The 21,935-nt window shown below is 26.5% G+C and overlaps 1 protein-coding gene across 2 annotated transcripts in view; it reads right to left on the reverse strand.

The window, feature by feature from the left end:
* LOC117176829 overlaps positions 1-21,935 on the reverse strand; it is a 223,115-nt gene that overhangs the window by 12,380 nt on the left and 188,800 nt on the right. For both annotated transcript variants that reach the window (XM_033367166.1, XM_033367165.1), the window contains 9 exons: positions 17,760-17,813; positions 17,600-17,647; positions 14,457-14,546; positions 14,055-14,117; positions 11,880-12,111; positions 9,266-9,385; positions 9,067-9,174; positions 6,076-6,258; positions 1,806-1,902 (listed from right to left, as the gene is read on the reverse strand). In XM_033367166.1, coding sequence (XP_033223057.1) covers positions 1,806-1,902; positions 6,076-6,258; positions 9,067-9,174; positions 9,266-9,385; positions 11,880-12,111; positions 14,055-14,117; positions 14,457-14,546; positions 17,600-17,647; positions 17,760-17,813 — 995 coding nt within the window. The remainder of the gene's footprint in view (positions 1-1,805; positions 1,903-6,075; positions 6,259-9,066; positions 9,175-9,265; positions 9,386-11,879; positions 12,112-14,054; positions 14,118-14,456; positions 14,547-17,599; positions 17,648-17,759; positions 17,814-21,935) is intronic.

Here is a 21,935-nt window from a genome sequence, read left to right on the forward strand (position 1 = left end):
TTTAATTCTTAATCAGAAAGATTTGAATTTAGCCAAAAAATATGACTTTTCAAGATGATTTTAATTTTCAACTAAGAAAAAAATTTCAGTCAAGAGAGAGAAAAATTCAAAAAATTGTTGAATTTTCAGGGGAAAAAATATAAATTTTCAAATAAAATATATGAACTTTCAACTGCAAACGACAACTTTTCATCCAAATAGCTAAATTTTCAACCAGAAAAATCAATTTTAAACAAGGAGATTAATTTTGTTCCAAAAAGACGATTTTTCAGAATACATCAATTTTCAACGAAATAGTCGACTTTTCAACTAAAATGACGAATATTTAAATAGAATACTTAAATTTTTAATTAAATAAATTTTTAATTAAGAAGATACATTTTTTACAACAAAAAAAGACGATTTTTCAACAAAATACATGAATTTTCAACTAAAAAATATCAATTTTCAGCAAAAAATATGTTTTTTTTTTAAAAGAAGACTATTTTTTGACGAACAAATACGATTTAAAAAAAGGACATAAATTTTCAATGAAATAGTTGAATTTTCAACTAAAAAGGACAAATTTTCAATCAAGTAGTTAAATTTTCAACTGAAATAATGAATATTAAACTAGAACACTTTAAATTTTAACAATAAAGATGAATTTTTAACTAAGAAGATTAATTTTCTACCAAAAAATACGCTTTTTCAACAAAATCGTTAAATTTCCAACTAAAAGGGCCGATTTTCATCTAAAAATGTGAATTTTCAAACAAGAAGATTGATTTTATTCTAAAGAAGATGAATATAGTTTAATTTTCAAACCAACAATTAAATTTTTAACTAAAAAATATCAATCTCAACTAAATGGTTGAATTTTTTAGCATAAAAGATTACTTTTTAAACAAAAAATTGAATATTTGAACTTTCAGTTACAAAATTAATTTTCCACAGAAAAATTTCAACCAAAGGAGATAAATTTTCAACTAAAATGATGGAATATTCAACTGGAATTTTTAACAAAATAGCTCAATTGTTCAATTGTTTAATTGCCAGGAAAAAAATATGACTTTTCGACCAAAAAGATTAATTTTCTTTCAAAAAGAACGAATTCTCAACAAAATAGTTAAATACATAAAAATCTAGTTTCACAAATGAAGACTCGTTATTATTCAATTAAAAATTGCAATTCAAAAGAAAATTAGGACACATTTTTGAAAACTTCCCTGACTTTATAAAAAATTCCCAGGCATTTCCACGTTTTTTCAGACATATAAAAATCCCCTGCCAAATCCAGGATTACCAGATTTTCCGGGTAGGGTAGACACCCTGAATTTAAATTTTTGACCGCATGCGCGTAGGATGGTCGGGTTGAGGATATTCATAAAATTACTTGATGTTTTTTCGGTCCATAAATCATTAACACAGTTGAATTATTTCACTGTTTTTTTTTTTTTTTTTGTACTTTCAAAGTGATTTTCAGTAAATGAAGAGTAAGCATAATTTTTTGTTTGTACTGGAAGCTACCTTGTTTGTATATTTACACCACAGTTTAAAAATCTAGAATCAGATACATTTTGTCTCTTACAATTTTTACACAAGACACTTAATTGCATTGGCACCTAATGTATACATATGTAATAATCTGCTGTTTTGTATATCCCTTATTTCATAATCGTCTTAATTTATAAAGTTACTTCATGATTCAAGCAGATATTCAAAATAGAGCAACTTTCATGCATTGAGAGTTTGCGAACAAGGATTAAATAAAAGTTTGGAGAAAACTGAAGGATCACACGAAATCAGGCAGTTCGCTTAATTACCTTTGAATGCTGCGTCGTGGTTGGTGTTACTGGTGGCGTTTCCTCCGCATCAACACTTCCTGCGTTTGGTAATCGCTGCTCTTGCACCGATGCTAAGCTGTGGAAAATTATTATTTCAACTGTTATTTCATCATCTTCCGAAAATAAACGTCCATTATTTTCTAAAAATTTGTATTGTCACCTCAGACTCTATTACGCAAAATTTTGCGAGGGCAGTGTTTCCAGCGATTAATCGGCTAGCCACTAACACTTCTGTAAGCACTAATAGGACCCCGAAATAACTCTTTTTCACAAGGTCAAAAAAGGCCCCTGATTACGAATATCTTGAGTAGGTATTCGTATTTTGGTATATTGGTTCAATTTTCAAAGAAGAAAAAGTTTTCAACCAAAAATACAATAGTTCAATTTTTAGTTAAAAAAATTAAATTTTCCTCTAAAAAAAAAACAACAAATTGTTAAACAAAGTGATGCATTTTTAAAAAAATAGTTTAACTTTCAAACAAGAAGATTTTTCCTTGAACCAAAAAGACGAATTTTCAACTAAACTGGTGATTATTTAACTGAAATATTTGAATTTTCAGTCAAAAAGATGATTTTTCAAAGAAGAGGATTAATTTTCTACCAAAGATACGATTTTTTCAATAAAATATATGAAATTTCAACAACAAAGGACAAATTTTGAACCAAATAGATAATTTTTTACCAGAAAAATGAACTAGTCGAAACGAAATAATCGACTTTTTAACTAAAATGATGAGTATTTAACTAAAATACTTAATTTTTTGACCAAATAGATGACTTTTGAATTGAGAAGATTAATTTTAAAAAAAGACGACTATTCAATAAAATACATGAATTTTCAACTGAAAAAGACCAATTTTCAACAAAAAAAGATGTATTTAAAAAAAAATAAGACTTAATTTTTTACGAAAAAATACAATTTAAAAAGAAACATACATTTTCAACGAAATAATTGAATTTTCAACTAAAAAACACAAATTTTCAATAAAATAGTTAAACTTTCAACTGAAATTATGAATATTTAACTGGAACACTTAAAATTTAACAATAAAGAGAAATTTTCAATCAAGAAGTTTAATTTTCTACCAAAAAAGACGATTTTTCAACAAATTCGTTAAATTTCCAACTAAAAAGGCCTATTTTCATATACTAAAATTAATTTTTGAAAAAGAGGATTGATTTTTTTTCCAAGAAAATGATTTTTTAAGAAAATACACGAATTTTTAACGAAATAATTGAATTTTCAACAACAACAAAAAAGTAAAAAATTTGCAACCGGATAATTTAATTTTCAACCAAAACAATTACATTCTTAACTAAAAATGATAAATTTCAACCAAATAGTCGAATTTTTGACCATCAAGGATTACTTTATAAACAAAAAATTGAACATCTAAACTTTCAGTTACAGAATTAATTTTGTACACAAAAAATTTAAAACAAAGCTGATAAAATTTGAATTAAAATGATGGAATATTCAACTAGAATGGTTACATTTTGAGTTAAAAAATCTAAGTTTAAACTGAAATAGTTAAATTTTTGGTAAAAAAATTAGTTTTCTGGCAAAGAAGAAACGAATTTTTAACAAAATAGCTTATTTTTCAACCAGAGATATATAAACCTGGATCAATTTTTGTATAAACAATTTTTTAAAATAATTTCATTATTTATTCGTTATATATAAAAAATGATTTTTAACAAAATTGCTATATTTGCACAGTTTTACCTACGAATCTATTGCTCAGAAAAATTTAAAACTTGCACATTAGGTTGATTTAAAAATGCATAGAACATTTTTTTTATGCTTGAGGGCAACAATCCCCCCATTTTATTCCAAATCCGAAAAAAGAAATTCCCTAATTTTTTATGGGGAAAAATCACTTTTTTTGAGTTTTTAGAATAATTTTTTAGGGTTTGAAAAAATGTAAAAGGAAAGTATGGGGGCCTGTAGAGAATTATCCAACGAAGAATTTCATCTATCAGTCATATGGGTTTGACACTCTTAACACACCAAAACAGATAAAATTTCTACCAAAAAAGATGATTTTTGAACCAAATAAGAATTTTCATTAAAAAAAAAGAAATAATATTTCAACCTGACAGTTACATTTTTTCTAAAAAGAACCTGAAATTTATAATTAAAAAGATCAATTTTCGAACCAAAAAGACGAATTTTCAACAAAACAGTTGAAATATTAATCAAAAAGATTTTTCAGTCATAAAAGTGAACTCAGAGAACACCCGAAGAACTGAAAAAAAATGGTTAAGGTTTCATTTTAAAAGAATAATTTCAAGTTTTAAAGATTTTAAAATGTGGGTTAAAAGAATATGGAGGAATCTGAGACAATTTTTTTTATAATTTTTTAAGATTTACACATTTTTTAGGTAAACTTAATTTTGCAAGGGTGTGAAAAAGAGTTCTTAAAATCCATGGGAAATTTTGAAATGATTATTTTCTAAAAAATTCCAAGAGAAAATCGAAAAAAGATCACAAAACATTTTGAATTATTTCCTAAAAATGTTAAAACGTGTGAAAGATTTTAAAGCAAAATTTTGCAATTTTGCCATATCACATAATTTTAGAACAAATTTAAGTGAGTTTAAGAGATATTAAAATGATTATAATATAATTTAAAATTGTAAAGTTTTAAAAATAAATTTTGTAAAGTTTCACGAAAATGAAAGACATTTTTTCAGGTTCCTAGGAAAAATTAAAATAATTGTTTATTTCGAAAAATTAATTTAAAGAGATTTTTTAAAAAGATTTGAAAAGATTTCAAAAATAGTAAAAGAATAATCTGAAAGATTTCAAGGCATTTTTTTTTAATTTTGCAGAATCAATAAAAAATGCTGAGAAAATTTGAGGAAAGTCTAAGAAGATTAAAAAAAAAGAATGTTTCTTATATTCGTGTGAAAATTTTAAATCATTTTTTTATTTTGGAAAATGAACTATAAGAGAAAATTGAAAAAGATGTTTGAAAATAACAAACTATTTCCTCAAATTTCTAAAAATAGTATAGAAGATTTTAAAGCAAAATATTTCAATTTGGTAAGATTGCAAAATAAAGACGAACAAAAATCGGATAAATTCCAGAAATATTTAGTAGAATTAAAAGTAATTTTGAAAGTTTTCAAGAGAATAAACAAATTTTGTTAAAATTGCTGGGAAAAATGAGAAGATAGTAAGGTAATTTTTAAAAATTTGGAATGATATTTGAAAATCTTGAGAAAAATTCGTGCCAGTTAAAAATATTTTCAGCAATTTAAGACGTTTTAAATAAATTACAAATATTTGAGAACTCGGAAACATTTTCGAAAATTTATCAAATATTTCTTGATTCCTTCTCAACTTCTAAAAGTTCTAAACATCTTTTAAAAAGACTGGAATTTTTCATAATATTTGGTAAAGTCCTATATAATAAAAAAATTTCTTCAAAATCTTCTAGAAGCTTTTCTGACACGCCTGCAATATTTAAAAATCTTCTAAATTTTCTCAAGAATCTTATAAAAATGATATTTCCATAAATTTGAAAACAAGGTGATAATACTTATTTTCTTGTTCTCAATTCTCAGAATTTAATTTCAACATGGATTTATTAAAGCACTTCGAAAAACAATTTTCCATTAATTTGAGTGTTGCCAAAGATAAAAAAATGTTCGTTAATGGTTAATGGTTAATTTGTTATTCGTTAAGGATTTATCATATTCCTTGTTTGTCATATTAGCAACAACAAAAAATTGCCGAATTATAAAATAAACGAATTGTTAATTTCCCATAAATATTTATATTGCTGAAATTTAAGTTTGACAAAATTTAAAATTGCCGAAAATAACTAATAAATTATTAGTTAATGATTGATTAAATTGTTTTCCTTATTTATAATTCATTTGTGTATTCGTTATTTATTTTTTATAAGTTCTGAATACCCACGCAATTTTTTGTTTGTTTGAGTTCTGTAAATCATGCCGCTTTTTCTATAATAAACAAAATTATACGTAAGTACATAAGTCTTATATACTATCTGACTCTGCACTATGAAGAAAAAATGATTTTAGAGGGTTTTTCATATTTATTTTGTAATTTTTATGCATTTTTCCTATGGTACTGCATGGTTTTGTAGAACAAAGTAACTACCAGCGCCGCCGCACGATAATATCTTATTATTTTGTGAAGCAAAATGTTAACACCCTTAAGGACACTTAAGGATCTATATGAAATTATGCAATTAATTTAGAAAAATCCAAGTACCGTTTGAGAGTGACGAGGGTGCCAGTCAGCTTTTTGCAACGTTTTAATACTGATTCTAATCGATCCGGTTCCTCCTTCAGGAATTTTTCTTCACGCATGACCTTTTCCATTTCTGAACTTAAAAGTCCCTTCATACCTTCTTGTAGACTTGGAAATCGAACTTTGAGATCTGCCACTGTTTTGCTAAAAAAAAACCGTCGAATGATTAAAAAATATTCTGATTAGAAATAATATATATATATATATATGTGTGTGTGTGTGTGTGTGTGTATCTACTAGCCACTTCCTCAGGCTTGTGAAACCAGACATAAGTATTTTTGAAATAAATAAAAAAGCTATAAGCGTTCTGAAAGTGTCCTTTTAAATATATCCATAAATAATAATTGTACAGCATAGTTGTTTGTAAGAATTAGTTTCTATTTGTAAAAGATCATTTAATCAATTAATAAAGTCGATAATTGTTTCATTTATCAATTTTATTATTCAGTTATTTTATTTATCAAATCCTGAAGAAAAATTCCTCGACAATTCCAGGGTTTTTACAGGTATCTCAAGATTTTTCCAGGCATAGTTTATGATATTACGGATCCATTTACGTATTTTATATTTTTATAAACAATTTCTCAGAATATATATACAATTTCATGATTTTATTATAAACAATGATTTTTCAGTCCTTGTAACAATCTAAAAGAGTACAAAATAGTACTATTGACGTTTTAAGCTTAAAAAACTTTATTTTCACTTGTACAAGTTTCTAGGGATTTAATTATTATCTTGAAATTGTATTGCATGGTGTTCTTAAATATATTATCGCTAACGATTAATTAAATGAATAAAAAGTACTAAAATTAGAATGATAAATTTCTTAAAATTGTCCCTGAGGTCTTTGAAAAAAAAATGTATTTTATGTTCATATTCTTGGAATTCAATGCATATTTAACATATTGATATTATGAATGAAAGATATTTTCCAGGTAAGTAAATACTGGGTAGAAATAGGATACAAATAAGGAGATTTTCCACGAAAAAAAGATTAAATAGTGGAAAAATCAATTATTAAAACAGAAAGTTGAATTCTCAATTAAAATGATGAATTTTTAACTAGAATAATTGATTTTTGAACTAAAAAGAATATTTTTTATCTAATATAATGAATTTTCAATTAAAAAAATTAATTTTCAACGATAGAAATGAATTTTCAACTAAAATTATGAAATATTTAACGAGATTACGTAAATTTTTAGTTGAAAAAATTAATTTTTAACAATAAAAACTCTCATTTTCTACACAATTTTAGAAAAATCCATAACATTTTCAACTGAAAAAGATCAATTTTTAGCCAATTAGTTATATTATCAACTAAACAACATCAATTTTAAACATAAAATAAAAAGATTAAATTTTCAATTAAAAAAAAGTTATTTTCAACAAACAAAAAAATGCCAATTTTAATTAATACGGTATATTTTCAACGCGAATAGTGTAATTTTTAACCAGAAGGATCAAGCTGTTCAATTTTCAATAAAAAAATGTATTTTTAACTAAACTTATGAATCTTTAACAGGAATAGTTTAATTTTCCACTAAAAAAGATGACATTTTAATCAAATAGTTGAATTTTCAACTAAACGAGATAATTTTTTAACAAAAACGGAAAAGTTAAATTTTTATATAAAAACAGTAATTTTCAACAGAAAAAAAAATTCAATTAAAATTATGATGCTTTAACTACAATAAATTAATTTTAAACCAAAAAAATTAATTTTCAACTAATATAATGAATCTTCAAGTAGAATATTTAAATTTTCCAACAGAAAGATGAATTTTCAGCCAAGAAAATTAATTTTCAACAACAAAAACTGTCAATAAAATACACAAACTTTCGACTAAAAAAGATCAATATTAAACCAAAAATTCACTAGATAAATTTTCAATAAAAAAATTATTTTCAAACAGCGAGATAAATTTTAACTAAAATAATCGAATATTCAACTGGGTTAGTTGAATTTTAAGTTAAAAAATTAATTTTTAACGAACGAGACGAATTTTAAACAAAATAGTTCAATTTTACACTGAAATGATTAAATTGTCAGTTGAAATAATTAATAAAAAAAATAAATAAATTTTGAACAAACTAGTTCAATCTTCAACTCAAGCATATGAACTTTCGACCAAAACAATTGAATTTTTAAAGAAAAACGTAATAGTAGATAATTTAAACAAAAAGGACTTTAATTTAAAATAGAAAACAGTTGACTTTAACCAAAATAAAGACGAATTCTCATGATGATTTGAATTTTTAACTTAAAAAGATTTTTCTGTCAAAAGAGAAAACAAATTACCAAGAAATTGTTGAATTTTGAAGCCGAAATATGAATTTTCAACGACGGGGACTAATTTTTAACCAAAAAAGGATTCCCGGTCATTTTCCGTTTCATAAAAAGTTTTCACGATCATGAAATTGAAAGAATTCGAATTATTAAACCAACATTTTTAAATGGAAATTTAAGAAATTTTGTATTCAGAGATTTTATATTCAAACGCTCAATAATGTATACGTATAAGCTGGAAGCTTTCAACACTTTTTAATTTTAAAAATTTTAAATTAAATAATGTTAAACTGAAAATGTTTAATTTTTATAAATTTACCACTTGAAAAGTTAGAAAAATGATCATTTTTTTCAAAGGAAGACACGTTAAATTATTATTAAATTATTTTTATTTTCATTCTTCTTAAAATAATAATTTGTCAATTATTATTTATACATACATATTCAGTACTTTCACTTGCAAATTCAAAAACGCTGAAAATGAAAACTTGAAACTATAAAATTCAAAGTCTAAGTTTATTATTCTAAAATTTTACCGAATCAAGGCTTTCTAATACAAATAATTAATTTCCAATTGTTTTGAACAAATTTCGAAAAATTTCAGAATTCCTATGTAAAATCTAATAAATTAAAAAAAAGCAACAGATAAAACTAATTACCTTGCTTTATTGAGTATCAATGCCATATTTTCAACATCCGACATATTAACTCTAGTTTTTCTGTTAATGACGTTCCCTCGAAGCTCCTCCACGGTACTCTCGAGACCACTGCAAAATAAAAAAATTATTAAAATATAAATATTTTTTATTATATTTTATGAATAAAATGCACCTAAAATTAAACCCGTTTAAAACTTACGTGAGGTCTTTTTCTAGCCACAGCATCTCTTGTTTGTAAAGGTCTTCTTCGCGACTTAATCTGAGCTTTTCCGTATCGCCAGCTGTCCATGCGCTTTCTCCTAGTGACATTAACATCGCTCTGAAAAAAAAAATTAAAAAAAAAAACATAAACATTTCTGTAAAAATGTATACAATAATTAATTCACAATTACTTTACCTACTTGGAAAATGTAATAATCTAAATAGAATTGGTTTAGAATCAAATCTAAATATTGTTTTGACATCAATTTGATGATTTCAATGAATTTTCAAAAGATGTCAAGTGATCTTAAGATTTGGAAGCACTTCACAAAATTTCAAAAATTTTAAGATATTTCAAAGAATTTTAAAGGATTTAAAGAGATTTAAAGGTTTAGAAGATTCCAAAAGATTTCAGGAGATTCAAAAATATTTGCAAAGATTTTAAGGGAATTTAACGGATTTAATAAAGATTTAAAAAAGATTTCATAGGGATTTTAAGATTTTGAAACATTTTACGAAATATCCACAAAAATTTAACCGATTTTTGAAAATTTTAAGGGATTTCCAAGAATTCTAAATGATTTTTAAAGTTCCAAACGATATCAAGGGATTTCAAGAGATTCTATAGAATTCCAAAAGATTTCAAGAAATTAAAAATATTTGTAAAAATGTTGAGGGAATTTAATGGATTTTATCAAGATTTAAAAAAAAATTTAATATTTTTAAACAATTTACGGAATGTGCAAATATTTTCACCGATTTTGAGAAATTTGCAGGAATTTTCTAGAACTTTAAAGGATTTCAAGTGATTTTGAAGATTTAAAACGATCAAAAAGATTTTACCAGTTTTTAAAAGGTTTCAAGGAATTTAAAAATAAATGACAGCGTTTTAAAGTATCTTTACAACATTTAAAAGATATCAGGAGATTTTAATGGAATTTCGCAGATTTGAAGGGATTTAAAGAGATTCTATAATATTCCAAGAGACTTCAAGAGATTTAAAAATATTTACAAAGACATTAAGGGATCTTAAGATTTAGAAACATTTGATAGCAAAGCTAGAATTTTAACCGGGTTTTAGAGATTTTAAGGAATTTCCTCCGATTTTAATGAATTTTAAGGAATTTTGAAGAGAATGATTTTCACAGCTTTTAAAGGCTTTTAAGAGATTTTAAGAGATTTCAAAATAAGTCACGGAATTTCAAAACGTTTTAAAGTATGATATATATATCAAAGTATTTTCACGAATTTTTAAGGATACCATAGGATTTTAATGGGATTTCGAAGATTTGAAGAGATTAAAAGAGATTTTATAAGATTTAAGGAGACTTCAAAATATTTGCAAAGGTTTCAAAAGATTCTAAGTAATTTTAATATATTTTAAGAGATATAAAGGGTTTTCAATGATGTTAAGAGATTTCGAGGAACCTTTATGGCTTTTGAAAGATTTTAAAGGATTTTAATATATTGTATTTCCAATATTTCAAAAAATTTAAACGGATTTTAAAGGATTCCAGTAAATTTGACAGGATTTAAAGGTATTCAAAGATATTTTAAAAGATTAGAAAAAATGTTGGAGAAGTTTAATAGCTTTGAAGATATTTAATAGATTTTAATATATTGTAAGGGATTTCAAGATTCGGAAAGATCTCAGGGATGCCAAAGTTTTCAATGAATTTGACTATTAAATTTTTTTATTGAAAATTCATCTTTTTTAGTCTAAAATTAAACTACTAGGTTGAATTTTTGAAACGATTTGTTAAAAAAATACTTTTTTTTGTAGAAAATTAATCTTCTGGGTTGAAAATTTCACTATAATTTGTTGAAGATTAAACTATTTTATTACAAATTCATTTTTTGTTTTAAAGCTTCATTAGTTCAGTCAAAAATTCATCTTTTTGTTGGAAAAATTAATTTTTTGGTTGAAATTTGTTTTATTTTTCATTAAAAATTAATCTTTTCAATGATAATTTGACTAGTCAATTTTTTTGGTGGAAACTCACATGTTTTTATTGAAAGTTCAACTACTTGATTGAATACTTAACCACTCTCTTAAAAAAAACAATATTTTTAGTTGAACATTCATTTCTTTGGTTGAAAATTTATCTATGATTAATTGAAAATCAAATTAAATTAATTGAAAATTCATCTTTTTGATCAAAAAATAACTATACCTGGTAGAAAGTTGAACCGCCTGATTAAAAATGCATTTTTTTGGCTGAAAGTTGATCCACATTGTTTAAAAAAATCTTTTTTTATGTAGCTTTATTCTTTTTGTTAAAAATTCATCTATTTTGTGGAAAAGTGAACTATCTTGATAATCTTATTATTATTTTTTTTTTAAATAATCTTTTTAACTAAAAACTTAACCATTCAATTTTTGGTTGAAAATCGATTTTTTTAGTTGATATTGGAACTATTTTGTTGAAAAATCATCTTTTTTTTAGTAGAAAATTAATCTTCTTGGTTGAAAATTCATCTTTTTGATTAAAAAATTAACTATACCCGGTAGAAAGTTGAACTAATTTTTTGTGTTCTGATTTTCGTACATAAAATGGTTAATAAGAAAGTAGATTTAAGTTCAATCTTAAAAGAAGTTTAATAAAATTTACCTGATTGTAATGTAAGAATCTCTAATACTTTCTCGTACGGTGTGCGCTTGTGCTTGAGCCATGCGTCGTAAATTCCTTTTTTCTTGATTAAGATCTTTCGCCTTCTTTTGGAAAACTCTAAGCTGATTGTACATTTCCGGCGCCAGGGCTAGATCCCCGTACATATATTGACCAGTTGCAAGTGCAACTGGCTTCGGAGGTGGCGTGGGTTTGTGCCTTTCGCGTTCCCTTTCTGAAATAATTTAGTGTAATCATATCTGAAGTAGTTATATTTTATGTCTACATGTCTTCAAAATTATACACTATACATAGAAATGAAAATTAAAAAAAAATAAATAAATAAATTTTGGATAATAGTTCCTCGGAATTTGCTATATGCTTTTTTTAACGGTAGTTCTTGCATCATCAAACTGGCTTTTTATTTTAAAAAATCCGAATGTATTCAAAATTCGAAAAAACGACTGTACACCTCTAGTTTCAATACTGCGTAAATATGGCTTTCAGTAGCTGTTTTAAATTTGTTTTTTGTTGTTTTTTTATTATTATAATTTGATAATTGAAAAGATTTTCACAAATTTTAAGCAAAACTTAGGTGTTTAAAGATATAGAACGAAATTCACGGAATTCACGGAAACTAAAAATTTGGGAGATTTTAGGGGAATTTACTTAATTTTGAAAATTCATCCCTTTTGGTATAAGTTTCATCCTTTTCGGTTAAAAAGGTAACTCATTCATTCGACATTTATATAATTTGGTTGACAATGAAACCCTTTTGTTAACAATATAAAATAATAATAATATAAAGTGCGACTTTGTTGAATGATATTAACTCTTTAATTTCAATAAAATAAAAAATTTTACTTGGAATATTAACCATTAGATTTTTGGTTAAAGATTCATCCTTTTCATTAAAAATTAATTTTTTTATGAAGCTCCATCATTTTCGTTAAAAATGGTTCAAAATTAACTTTTTTTGCTGAAAATTCATATTTTCGGGTTAAATTCGTAGAAAATTATTCTTATCAGATTGGAAACAGAACAATTTCATCGGAAATTTGTCTTTTTAATTTGAAAATTCATCTCTTCAGTTGAAAATGTAAATATTTTGTTGAAAATTAATTTGCTTGATTGAAAATTGAACTTTTTGGTTCGAAAATTCATATTTTTGGGTAAAAAATGAAACTTTTTGTCGAAAATTCTTATTTTTTTTATTGAATTCCACTGTTTTTATTTAAAAATAAAAATATGTTTTGATTAAAATATCAACTATTACATTTTCTGTGGAGAATTAATAGTTTTTTGATGAAAATTAAACTATTTGGTTTAGAATTAACTTTTTTGTTGAAAATTCGTATTATTTTTGTTAAAAATTAATATAATTGGTTAAAAATTTATTTTTTTCTTAATTCACATATTGTATCGAAAATGCTAAAAATATGAAAGATTTGACGAAATTTTTTTTCAAAATTTTAGGAATAATCCAAGTAATTTTAGGAGATTGTTTGAGAGTTGATCAATTTTGGTAGAAATTTTATTCTTCTTGGTTTAAAATGGAACTGCTTGGTTGAAAATCAATCTTTTTTAGTTACGCATTCTCCTGATTTGTTGAAAATTCGTATTTTTTGGAATTACTAATCTGTTTTTAATTTTTTATAGTTGAAATTTTTCTTTTTTTGTTAGAAAATTAATTTCCAACAGAATTTAATAAAAAAATTTATTATTTCGTCTAGAATTAACTTTTTTGTTAAAACTTAATATTTTCGAGTTACACAATTAAATTGACAAAATTAAAATTTAAAATAATATTTTTTGATTGAGGCTTCAAGTCAAAATTTCGTCTTTATTGGATAGGTTCAACTGTTTTTAATTTAAAATCTTTTTTGGATGAGATATCAATTATGGATTATAATTTTTTGTTCAGAATTCATTTTTTTTTTTTGGTCAAAACAACTTTTTTATTGAAATTTCGATTTGACATACCTGAATTCTTCAAAAATCGTTTTGTATTTTTTAATGAATCGTAGAAAATTTAAATTAACGTAACTGAGATGCTGAGAAAAGCAGAGAAAAAAACACTAGGTAAAATGATGCTAATTTACCAAAAATAAGAGGACTCGAAACTAAAGAATAATATAATTAAATGAAAATACAACACGTTAAGAAACTACATTTTACCTTGCGAAGACATTCTTGGCAAAGTTGAAGATTTGATAGCCGGTTTCGTAGGCTTTGTGTCCGCTTGGTTTGGTAGTATTGGACAATTGTTTAGTAAAATGTTAGAAGTGCATTGCTATATATTAATGTTAGTATTAAGCATTCCTTAATTCATTAGCGGATAAGCAGGGAGCATTTATGGACCAAGAAACCTACCTTACTGACATCGACAACATTCTGCAGCTTAAGTGGTTCGTGTCTGTGCTAAGTTTCTAGAACATTCTAGAAACTTAGCGCGGACACGAACCACTTCAGCTGTAGAATGTTCTCGATGACAGTAAAGTAGATTCCGCGGTTCAAAAACACCCCTGCCTGTCTATTCTTATTGATATCTTAAAAATATTGAATAAACGTAAAGTCTACCTGCGTGCTGTGGCGAATGTTGTTTCGGAGAATTCATATCCGGCGGCTCATCACTGAACGACACTGACTTCTCGAACGACACCGACTTATCTGAAATAAATATTTATCACAAAATGTTATGTATATACGAAAAAATTTTATAACAATAATACGTAAAAACATGAACATGCGTAAAAAAAAGTTAAAAAAAAACAATTTATCAAAGAATAAATTCCATAAATAAAAGGAAATCAGATAACCGAAAAAAAAGGACGGTACACAAATAAGAATAAAATTCTAGTTAATTGTTATTAATTTGAAAGAAGGTAAATATATAATATTTGAAGGTGAGCAAGTTCTCGAGGTTACCAGTTCCTCATGATGAATCGCTGCAAATTCTATGAAAATTGTTCTATTTAATAAGTAGCAAGTCTTGTACGGAAAAATATTAGGAAGTAATTTTACATAGTACTTTTTTAATTTTATCTTAATCAACTCTCAACAATAGTTACTATATAGTGTTACCCCGTAGTATTTCTTCGTGAGGACTTTGATTCATTTGGGAATTTGATAAGTTGCAGACCCGCCTGAAAAAAACAACTGAAGTCTTTTTATAGGAAATACGAAATAATAATATTAATAGGTACAAGCATCATCTACTAAGTATTAAATCACTAGATTATATTCTACCTGAAATATAACTAAATTGTCAGCAACTCAATGACTAAATAATTATCTAATAATAATTTTCACATTTTTGAAAGCACAGCTTCCAATATACGACTGACGTGAACATATGTCAATTTATTCTCTATTAAGACGAAATACCAGTGCTTTTACAAATGAAACAGACATTAAATCAAGACGAAACAATTTAAGACATGACAACGTACAAATAAATTATTCTTCAAAGATAAACTTGTGCTATTTCAATACGCGTCTCAGTTTCAGGGTGGTCGTTTTAATCGAAAGAAAAAATTCTCGGTTATTTCCTGGTCATTCAAAAAATAGTTTATGGTGAACAGTAGTTAATAAATTTATTTTTCTTATGCCTTTAATTAATTTATAAGCAATTTTTTAAACTAAAATATATGTTATCTAATTTTTTCTATAATTAAAGAGACAATTCCTTGTCCTCAAGTCTAAATTATATTTCTTCATAGAAATGCCCTGTTCGAGTGTCAAAATTATAATTCTTTGCGGAATTATATTCATTTACCAACTTTTTAAATAAGAATTTAGAAATACAATAATCCCTTTTTCCAAAATTTGGAACATTGATTGTTTTTGTAAATTCCCGTTTCATAGAAAATAAATAATATTATTTTCCAAACTTTCCTGCTCTAAGTAAAAAATTACCCGTTTCATGATAAAATTATAATTCTTTATGAAATTCCCTGTTCCAAATTGGAAACGATAATTTCTTAGACAATTCCCCATACCAAAATCAGACGAATTTTGACTTGGAACAGGGATTCTTTTTGTAAATTCCCATTTTATAACACAGTATTAAAATTTATTTCAAAAATTTCCCGCCACATGTAAAAAAATTACCTGTTCCAAGACTAACTTATGATTCTTTACCAAATTATTTCTTGTAAACTTGGAACAGGGACTGTTTTTGTAAATTCCCATTCCTATAATTCCATAATTTCCTAAATCTCCCGCCACATTGTCAAAAATTACCTGTTCTGAGACAACATTTTTTTCAACAATTTTCTGATCCAACACATCATTATATACAGGATGTCACAAAAGTCCCTGGACTTTCACCGAGGAATTCAATGGTGACCTTTACTTTGAAAAACTTTGAAAAAAATGGTAACACCCTTTTTTACATTGTCAATCGATAGAGCGGGGAATTTTACGTTCAAATATTCACCCAGGTCATATGTATAATGTAACCTTTCAGGTCACTCTAAGGTCATTTAAACTTAAAGAAGGTCTGCATAGCTCTGGGAATATAAGCTTCTCAAAGTTTGTTCGTAAGGAGCAAAGTTACTAACTTAACAAGGTTTAACCTTGACGATGACCTTCTAGGTAAATTTTTGCGACTGGATACCCCCTTTTCTTGTATCGACAATCGAAAGAGCACTAAATTGTACATTCTATCTATCGATTGCTGATGTAAAAAAAGGGATTTCCAATGGAAAAAATTAATCTTGAAATGAGCTTGAAGGTCATCATCGAGGCCATGCTTAAGATCGCTACTGTATTCGCATTGTTAAATTTAGTAACTTTGCTCCTCACGAAAAAAATTGAAAAGCTTCTATTTCCAGAGGTATACAGACCTTGTTTAAGTTTAAATGACCTTAGAGTGACCTTCAAGGCTGCAATGTATCTATGGGCTGGGTACATATTTGAACGTAAAATTTCTCGCTCTATCGATTTGCCGACGTAAAAAAGGAGGTTACTAATGAAAAAATAGTTGACCTTGAAAAAACCTTGAAGGTCATCGTCTAGATCAAAATAAAGGTCACCTTTGAATTCCTCATTGGAAGTTATTTCGAAAATGAACTTGACCGCTCTCCAAGTCAGAATTATAATTCGTTTAAAAAAAATCCTTTTTTCAGATCTAAATTATAATTTTTTACGAAAATTTTTTATTCCAATTCCAAATTACATATTCAACTGTTATTGGGAATTTCCTTTAACAACTTAAAATTGTCATTTTTCTCGAAAATGTATTACTCCAAGTCAGAATAATACTTCAGTATTCTTCTTTTTTAAACCCAGGAATAACTTAGAATTATAATTCTTTTCGAAAACGCCTTGAACCAATTGAACATGATCATTCTTTTTAAAAATCCCTGTTTGGAGTCAGAACTATAATAATTCTTTAAAATACTTCCCTTTTCAAATTCAGAATTACAGATATTTTTATTAACCCCATACTGTCGTTACAATTATTTTGTCGGAAATTTGATAGATCCTCATTTCCCGGTCCAGCGGCCACCCTAAGTCTGCATAAACATGCACAAGTGTTCGCATGCACAAAATGATTTGACATTTCCTATTCGAAAAGAAAAGGTGAAATTAGAGCTAGAAATGTACACTTTGTAGAAAAGCGAGCTCTGCAATAACGAGCAATGCAAAGACGATTTAACTTAAAGAGAAAAAAAAAGAAAAAAAAATGTACTCATGTAGAAATATCATAGGCGCACCTTTCCCTAACTTCGGTGGCTTAACATCGGTCCTTAAGAAAGAGTCATCTGTAACGGTAGGTAGACACTTATTTGCAAGGTGGCGTAATACTGACACAGAGGTAACAACAATAGAGTGACACTGTAATCGGAGGAAAATAGAGATAGATAATAGACACACCTGGCATTGAGGCAGAGCTGGAACTAGAGTGTTTGTCGAACTCATCCCCTGCGCCTGGTGTGCATTAGTCGGAATTACAAAGCAGTTGTACAGCAGGATTTAAGGACATGTTCACCAGTAGCCAGACATAAGTAACTACTATTTTATCTTACCCAGAAATTAAATTAAATAACTTTCTTACGCATAGGCTGCTCCCAGGAAAGTAACAAAAGGCTCTTTTTACTCAATCATGAATTTCATCCATATCTAGGAACTTTCTACCTAATAACATTCCCAATAGAGCATGCTCGAACTGATAAATGTTGACCCTTCTGAAAAAGTTTTATAGGATTTGATAACAAAAAATTGATACTTTTCAATCCGTTTTCTGTATCTGCATTTTAAAAATTTGCTTTTTATTATTGTATCAGACGCTTTTGATGGGTCTATCAAAATAAATAATCAATTATTAATAATATATTATATTTTAATATGCCTTTTTTTAAACATATCAAATCTGCCAAAAGTCGAGAAATCTTATACTTTAAACATTAACCGCATAAGACTTCTATCAAATTCTATGTTCCATAATCTTAAATGTTTTTCTCTAACTCTATCTATCGAGAAATCATATCTTTTTCTATCAACATTTTCCTCTTCCTAAATCTCGAAAATGACTATCAAATTCTATCTATTGTAAAATCATATGCTTTTTAAATCAACACTTTTTAAAAAATTTTTATCAAATCTAATCAGCACAAGAATTATCCAATCCTATTTCCCAGAACCTGGAAGATTTCTATCGAATTTTACTCCTCAAAAAATCATATACTTTTATACCAAGATATTGTTACTGAAACTATCAAATCGTATGCAATGGAAAATTTTGAATCGAAAAATATAAGATTTCTTGATGGACACAATTTGATAGAAGTTTCCAAGATTCTGATAGAATTCTGATAGAAAATTATAAGATTTCTCAATAGATAGAATTTAATAGAAATATTTTAGATTCCGAAAAATAGGATTTGATATAAATTCTGTGCCAATAAGATTTAAGGCCATGTAACGAGTGGGTCACGTGACCAGATTCCTACCTTACCGAAACTTTTTTTATTTCCTAACTTATTTTCACACGAAGCTCCACATCGAGTTGAAAAATTAAGATAATAAATAAGATGCACTAAAAAATCTTTGTTTGGTTATAAATTTTAATAATTCTGAAAAAATTAGAAAAAAATTATTTACAAAAAAAAGTTTTTTCATAATTATTAAAATTTAGAACCACATCCAGATTTTTTAATTCTTCTTATTTATTATCCTAAATTTTCAACTCGATGTGGTGCTTCATATGAAAATAAGTTAAGGTCATGTGATACTTACAGTTTCCCCGGCTTTTTTTCCACAAAAATGAAAATTTTTAAAAAGTGAATTCGGAGATGCTATAAAATATCATAACGGACGTCTTCGGACTCTTAATTGAGGGATAATAACAAAAAAATGTATTGTGCTGAATAAAAATTTTATGCATATGTGTTATTTTGAGGTTACGTCGTTTTTCATCTCTGCCTTTCCGATAATCTAGAAATTATTTATGAAATAAACTTTTTTGATTGCCTGCAAAAAGTGTTAGTTCCGGGAGATTAGTTACTATGTTTATTTGCAAGTCCAAAGTTTTCGGCCAAAAATATTGTGTAGTTTGGAAGTAACGCACAGGAGAATTGTAACATACATAACCTCCAAATGTACACACGTTGTTAGCAAAATCAAAAAATTTTTTGAAAAAAAAACACAAATAAAGTGTGCGGGGACGTCCGCTAGCATGTTCGCTATCATTTCCCAAATTTTTAAGACAAAATATTGATTCTTCTATAAAAAAAGCCGTCGGAACCGAAAACTGGTAAAATCGATACCAATTCCTAAGCGCTATGCAAATTAATCGGATTTTGCTAAATTAAAACTTTTTTGAATTAAACAAATAAAAAGTGTGTGGGTACGTCCGTTAGCATGGTCGCTATCATGTCCCAAATTTTTAAGACAAAATATTGATTATTAAAGAAAAAAGGCCGTCGGAACCTAAAACTGGTACAATCGACAATTTTCTAAGTATCACATTCCCTTAAGATATAAAAAAAGTCTCGGTAAGGTAGGAATCTGGCCACGTGATCCACTCAGCACATGGCTTTAATAGAATTTTAATGAGAACCTGTTGACAGAAACTTATAAAGTTTTTCAATGTATAGAATTTGATAGAAATATTTTAGATTCTGAAAAATGGGATTTGATATAAATTCTGTTGGTAGAAAGGTAGAAGATTTCTAAATGAATAGAATTTGATAGAAATATTCTAGATTCCGAAAAATAGGACTTGATACAAGTCCTGTGACAATACGATTTCATAAAATTTTAATGAGAATCTGTTGGCTCTGGACAGATAATCTATTCAATTTGATAATTTTCTACACTTTTTTCAGAAGGATAGTTGGTACTATAAATAGTACCACTACAACATCGATGATTAGAAATAACAATGGTTACTAAAGTATCGATGTCGAACGTATAATATTGCATGCTAAAACTGATAATTAAGCATGAATTCTGTTATTATCATTCTCACTATCAGAGTCAAGAGTAATAACACTGACATTTCTAACAGTTAGTAGTCAAGGCCATGATGTTTGCTATTAAGGGCATTTAGCATACTGTCACGTGACGAATTATTACACGTTGTTAAATTCGGTGGCTTTTCAATTAGAAAAAGGTTTTCGTAGCCTATAAAGACGTTAATTAAATCGTTAAAATCACCCTCTCCCCGACTCATTTATTTTGTTTAAATAATGCAATTTCAATAATTCTATTTCAGCTAGGGCTTTAAAGCCCTGTTCTCGGTTACACTGCATGAATTTTCCCAGCCTAATTTTTCATTTTCCCTGAACAATAATATTTAAAAACCAAAATTCTAATCTTGTAAAATTTCTAGAATCTTTCATAAATGGATTAAACAAATATTTAATTTTAATTTCCAAAATTTCAATTTATTATTCTGAGGGCGGCCACTCCCTTATCTACTTAGAAAGTCACTAATTCCTGACATAAAAAGTTACCAAAAGTGACTAATTTCTAACCGAAAAAGTGACTAAAAATGACTAATTCGATTCATAAGACCTCAAAACAATTCAAGCTAAATACAAAAGAATTCAAATAAAATTATTTTTTTTCAAATCCAAAAAAAAGTCATTTATTTTAGTCAAGTTGGAGTGAATTTAGAGGAATTTAAGAAAAATTAATAGAATAATTCGATGAAATTCAATCAAATTCAAGTGAATTGAAAACAATTAAAAAGTATAAAAAATGCATTGAATTCAGTTAGCTTTAAACCAATGTTCTTTTGAATTAAAAATAATTCAAAAGAAATGGATGAAATTTATGAGGACTCCAAATGTATTACAAAAAATCAGGATAAATTCATGAGACTTTCAAATAATTCAAATCAACTTCAATGTAATTCAAATGAATTGGACAAAATTCTAAAATTTTGATCGACTTCAGTTAGATTGGAGTGAATTTCGAAAAATTTAAGGTGCACAAGAAGAATTCGATTAAATTAAAAATATTAACAATTTAATTTAATTCAGTACGTTTCAAACAAGTTTAGAAAAATGTAAGGGAATTGAAAATAATTTGATGTAATGCTTAAAAATTTAAGGTGAGTTTAAACGACTTCAGGATGAATTAAAAAAATATATTTTTTTTAACGAAGAATTCAAAGGAATTTCAAATAATTCTGGCCCAATTAATAAGGGAATTCGGAGTGAATTCTAAACTAATTCAAATAAATTGTAAAAAAAATTTTTAATCTCTTCGAATTCTTTGAAACCCTACGAAATCCATCACATCTTGTGAATAAATTATTTGAAATCCATTAAAATATTATAAAATAAGGTGAAATTATACAAAATTTGATGATATTTTCTGAAGTCCTCGAAAATGTATTAAACTTTCTATAGAGCTACTAAAATTCCTTCAAATGATTGAAAGTAACTCAAAATTTCTTGTAATCTTGAAAAATGTTATAAAATATTTCATACCCTTTGAACTACGAGGGTAGTTCAATAAGTTCTTAGAATGAAGTATAAAAACAATTTTTTTTGGGTAAATTTTTTTTTATTTTTCAACATAATCTCCTTGGAGCTCTAT

This window comes from Belonocnema kinseyi, chromosome 7 (genome assembly GCF_010883055.1).
Source record: "Belonocnema kinseyi isolate 2016_QV_RU_SX_M_011 chromosome 7, B_treatae_v1, whole genome shotgun sequence".
Lineage (NCBI taxonomy): Eukaryota > Metazoa > Arthropoda > Insecta > Hymenoptera > Cynipidae > Belonocnema > Belonocnema kinseyi.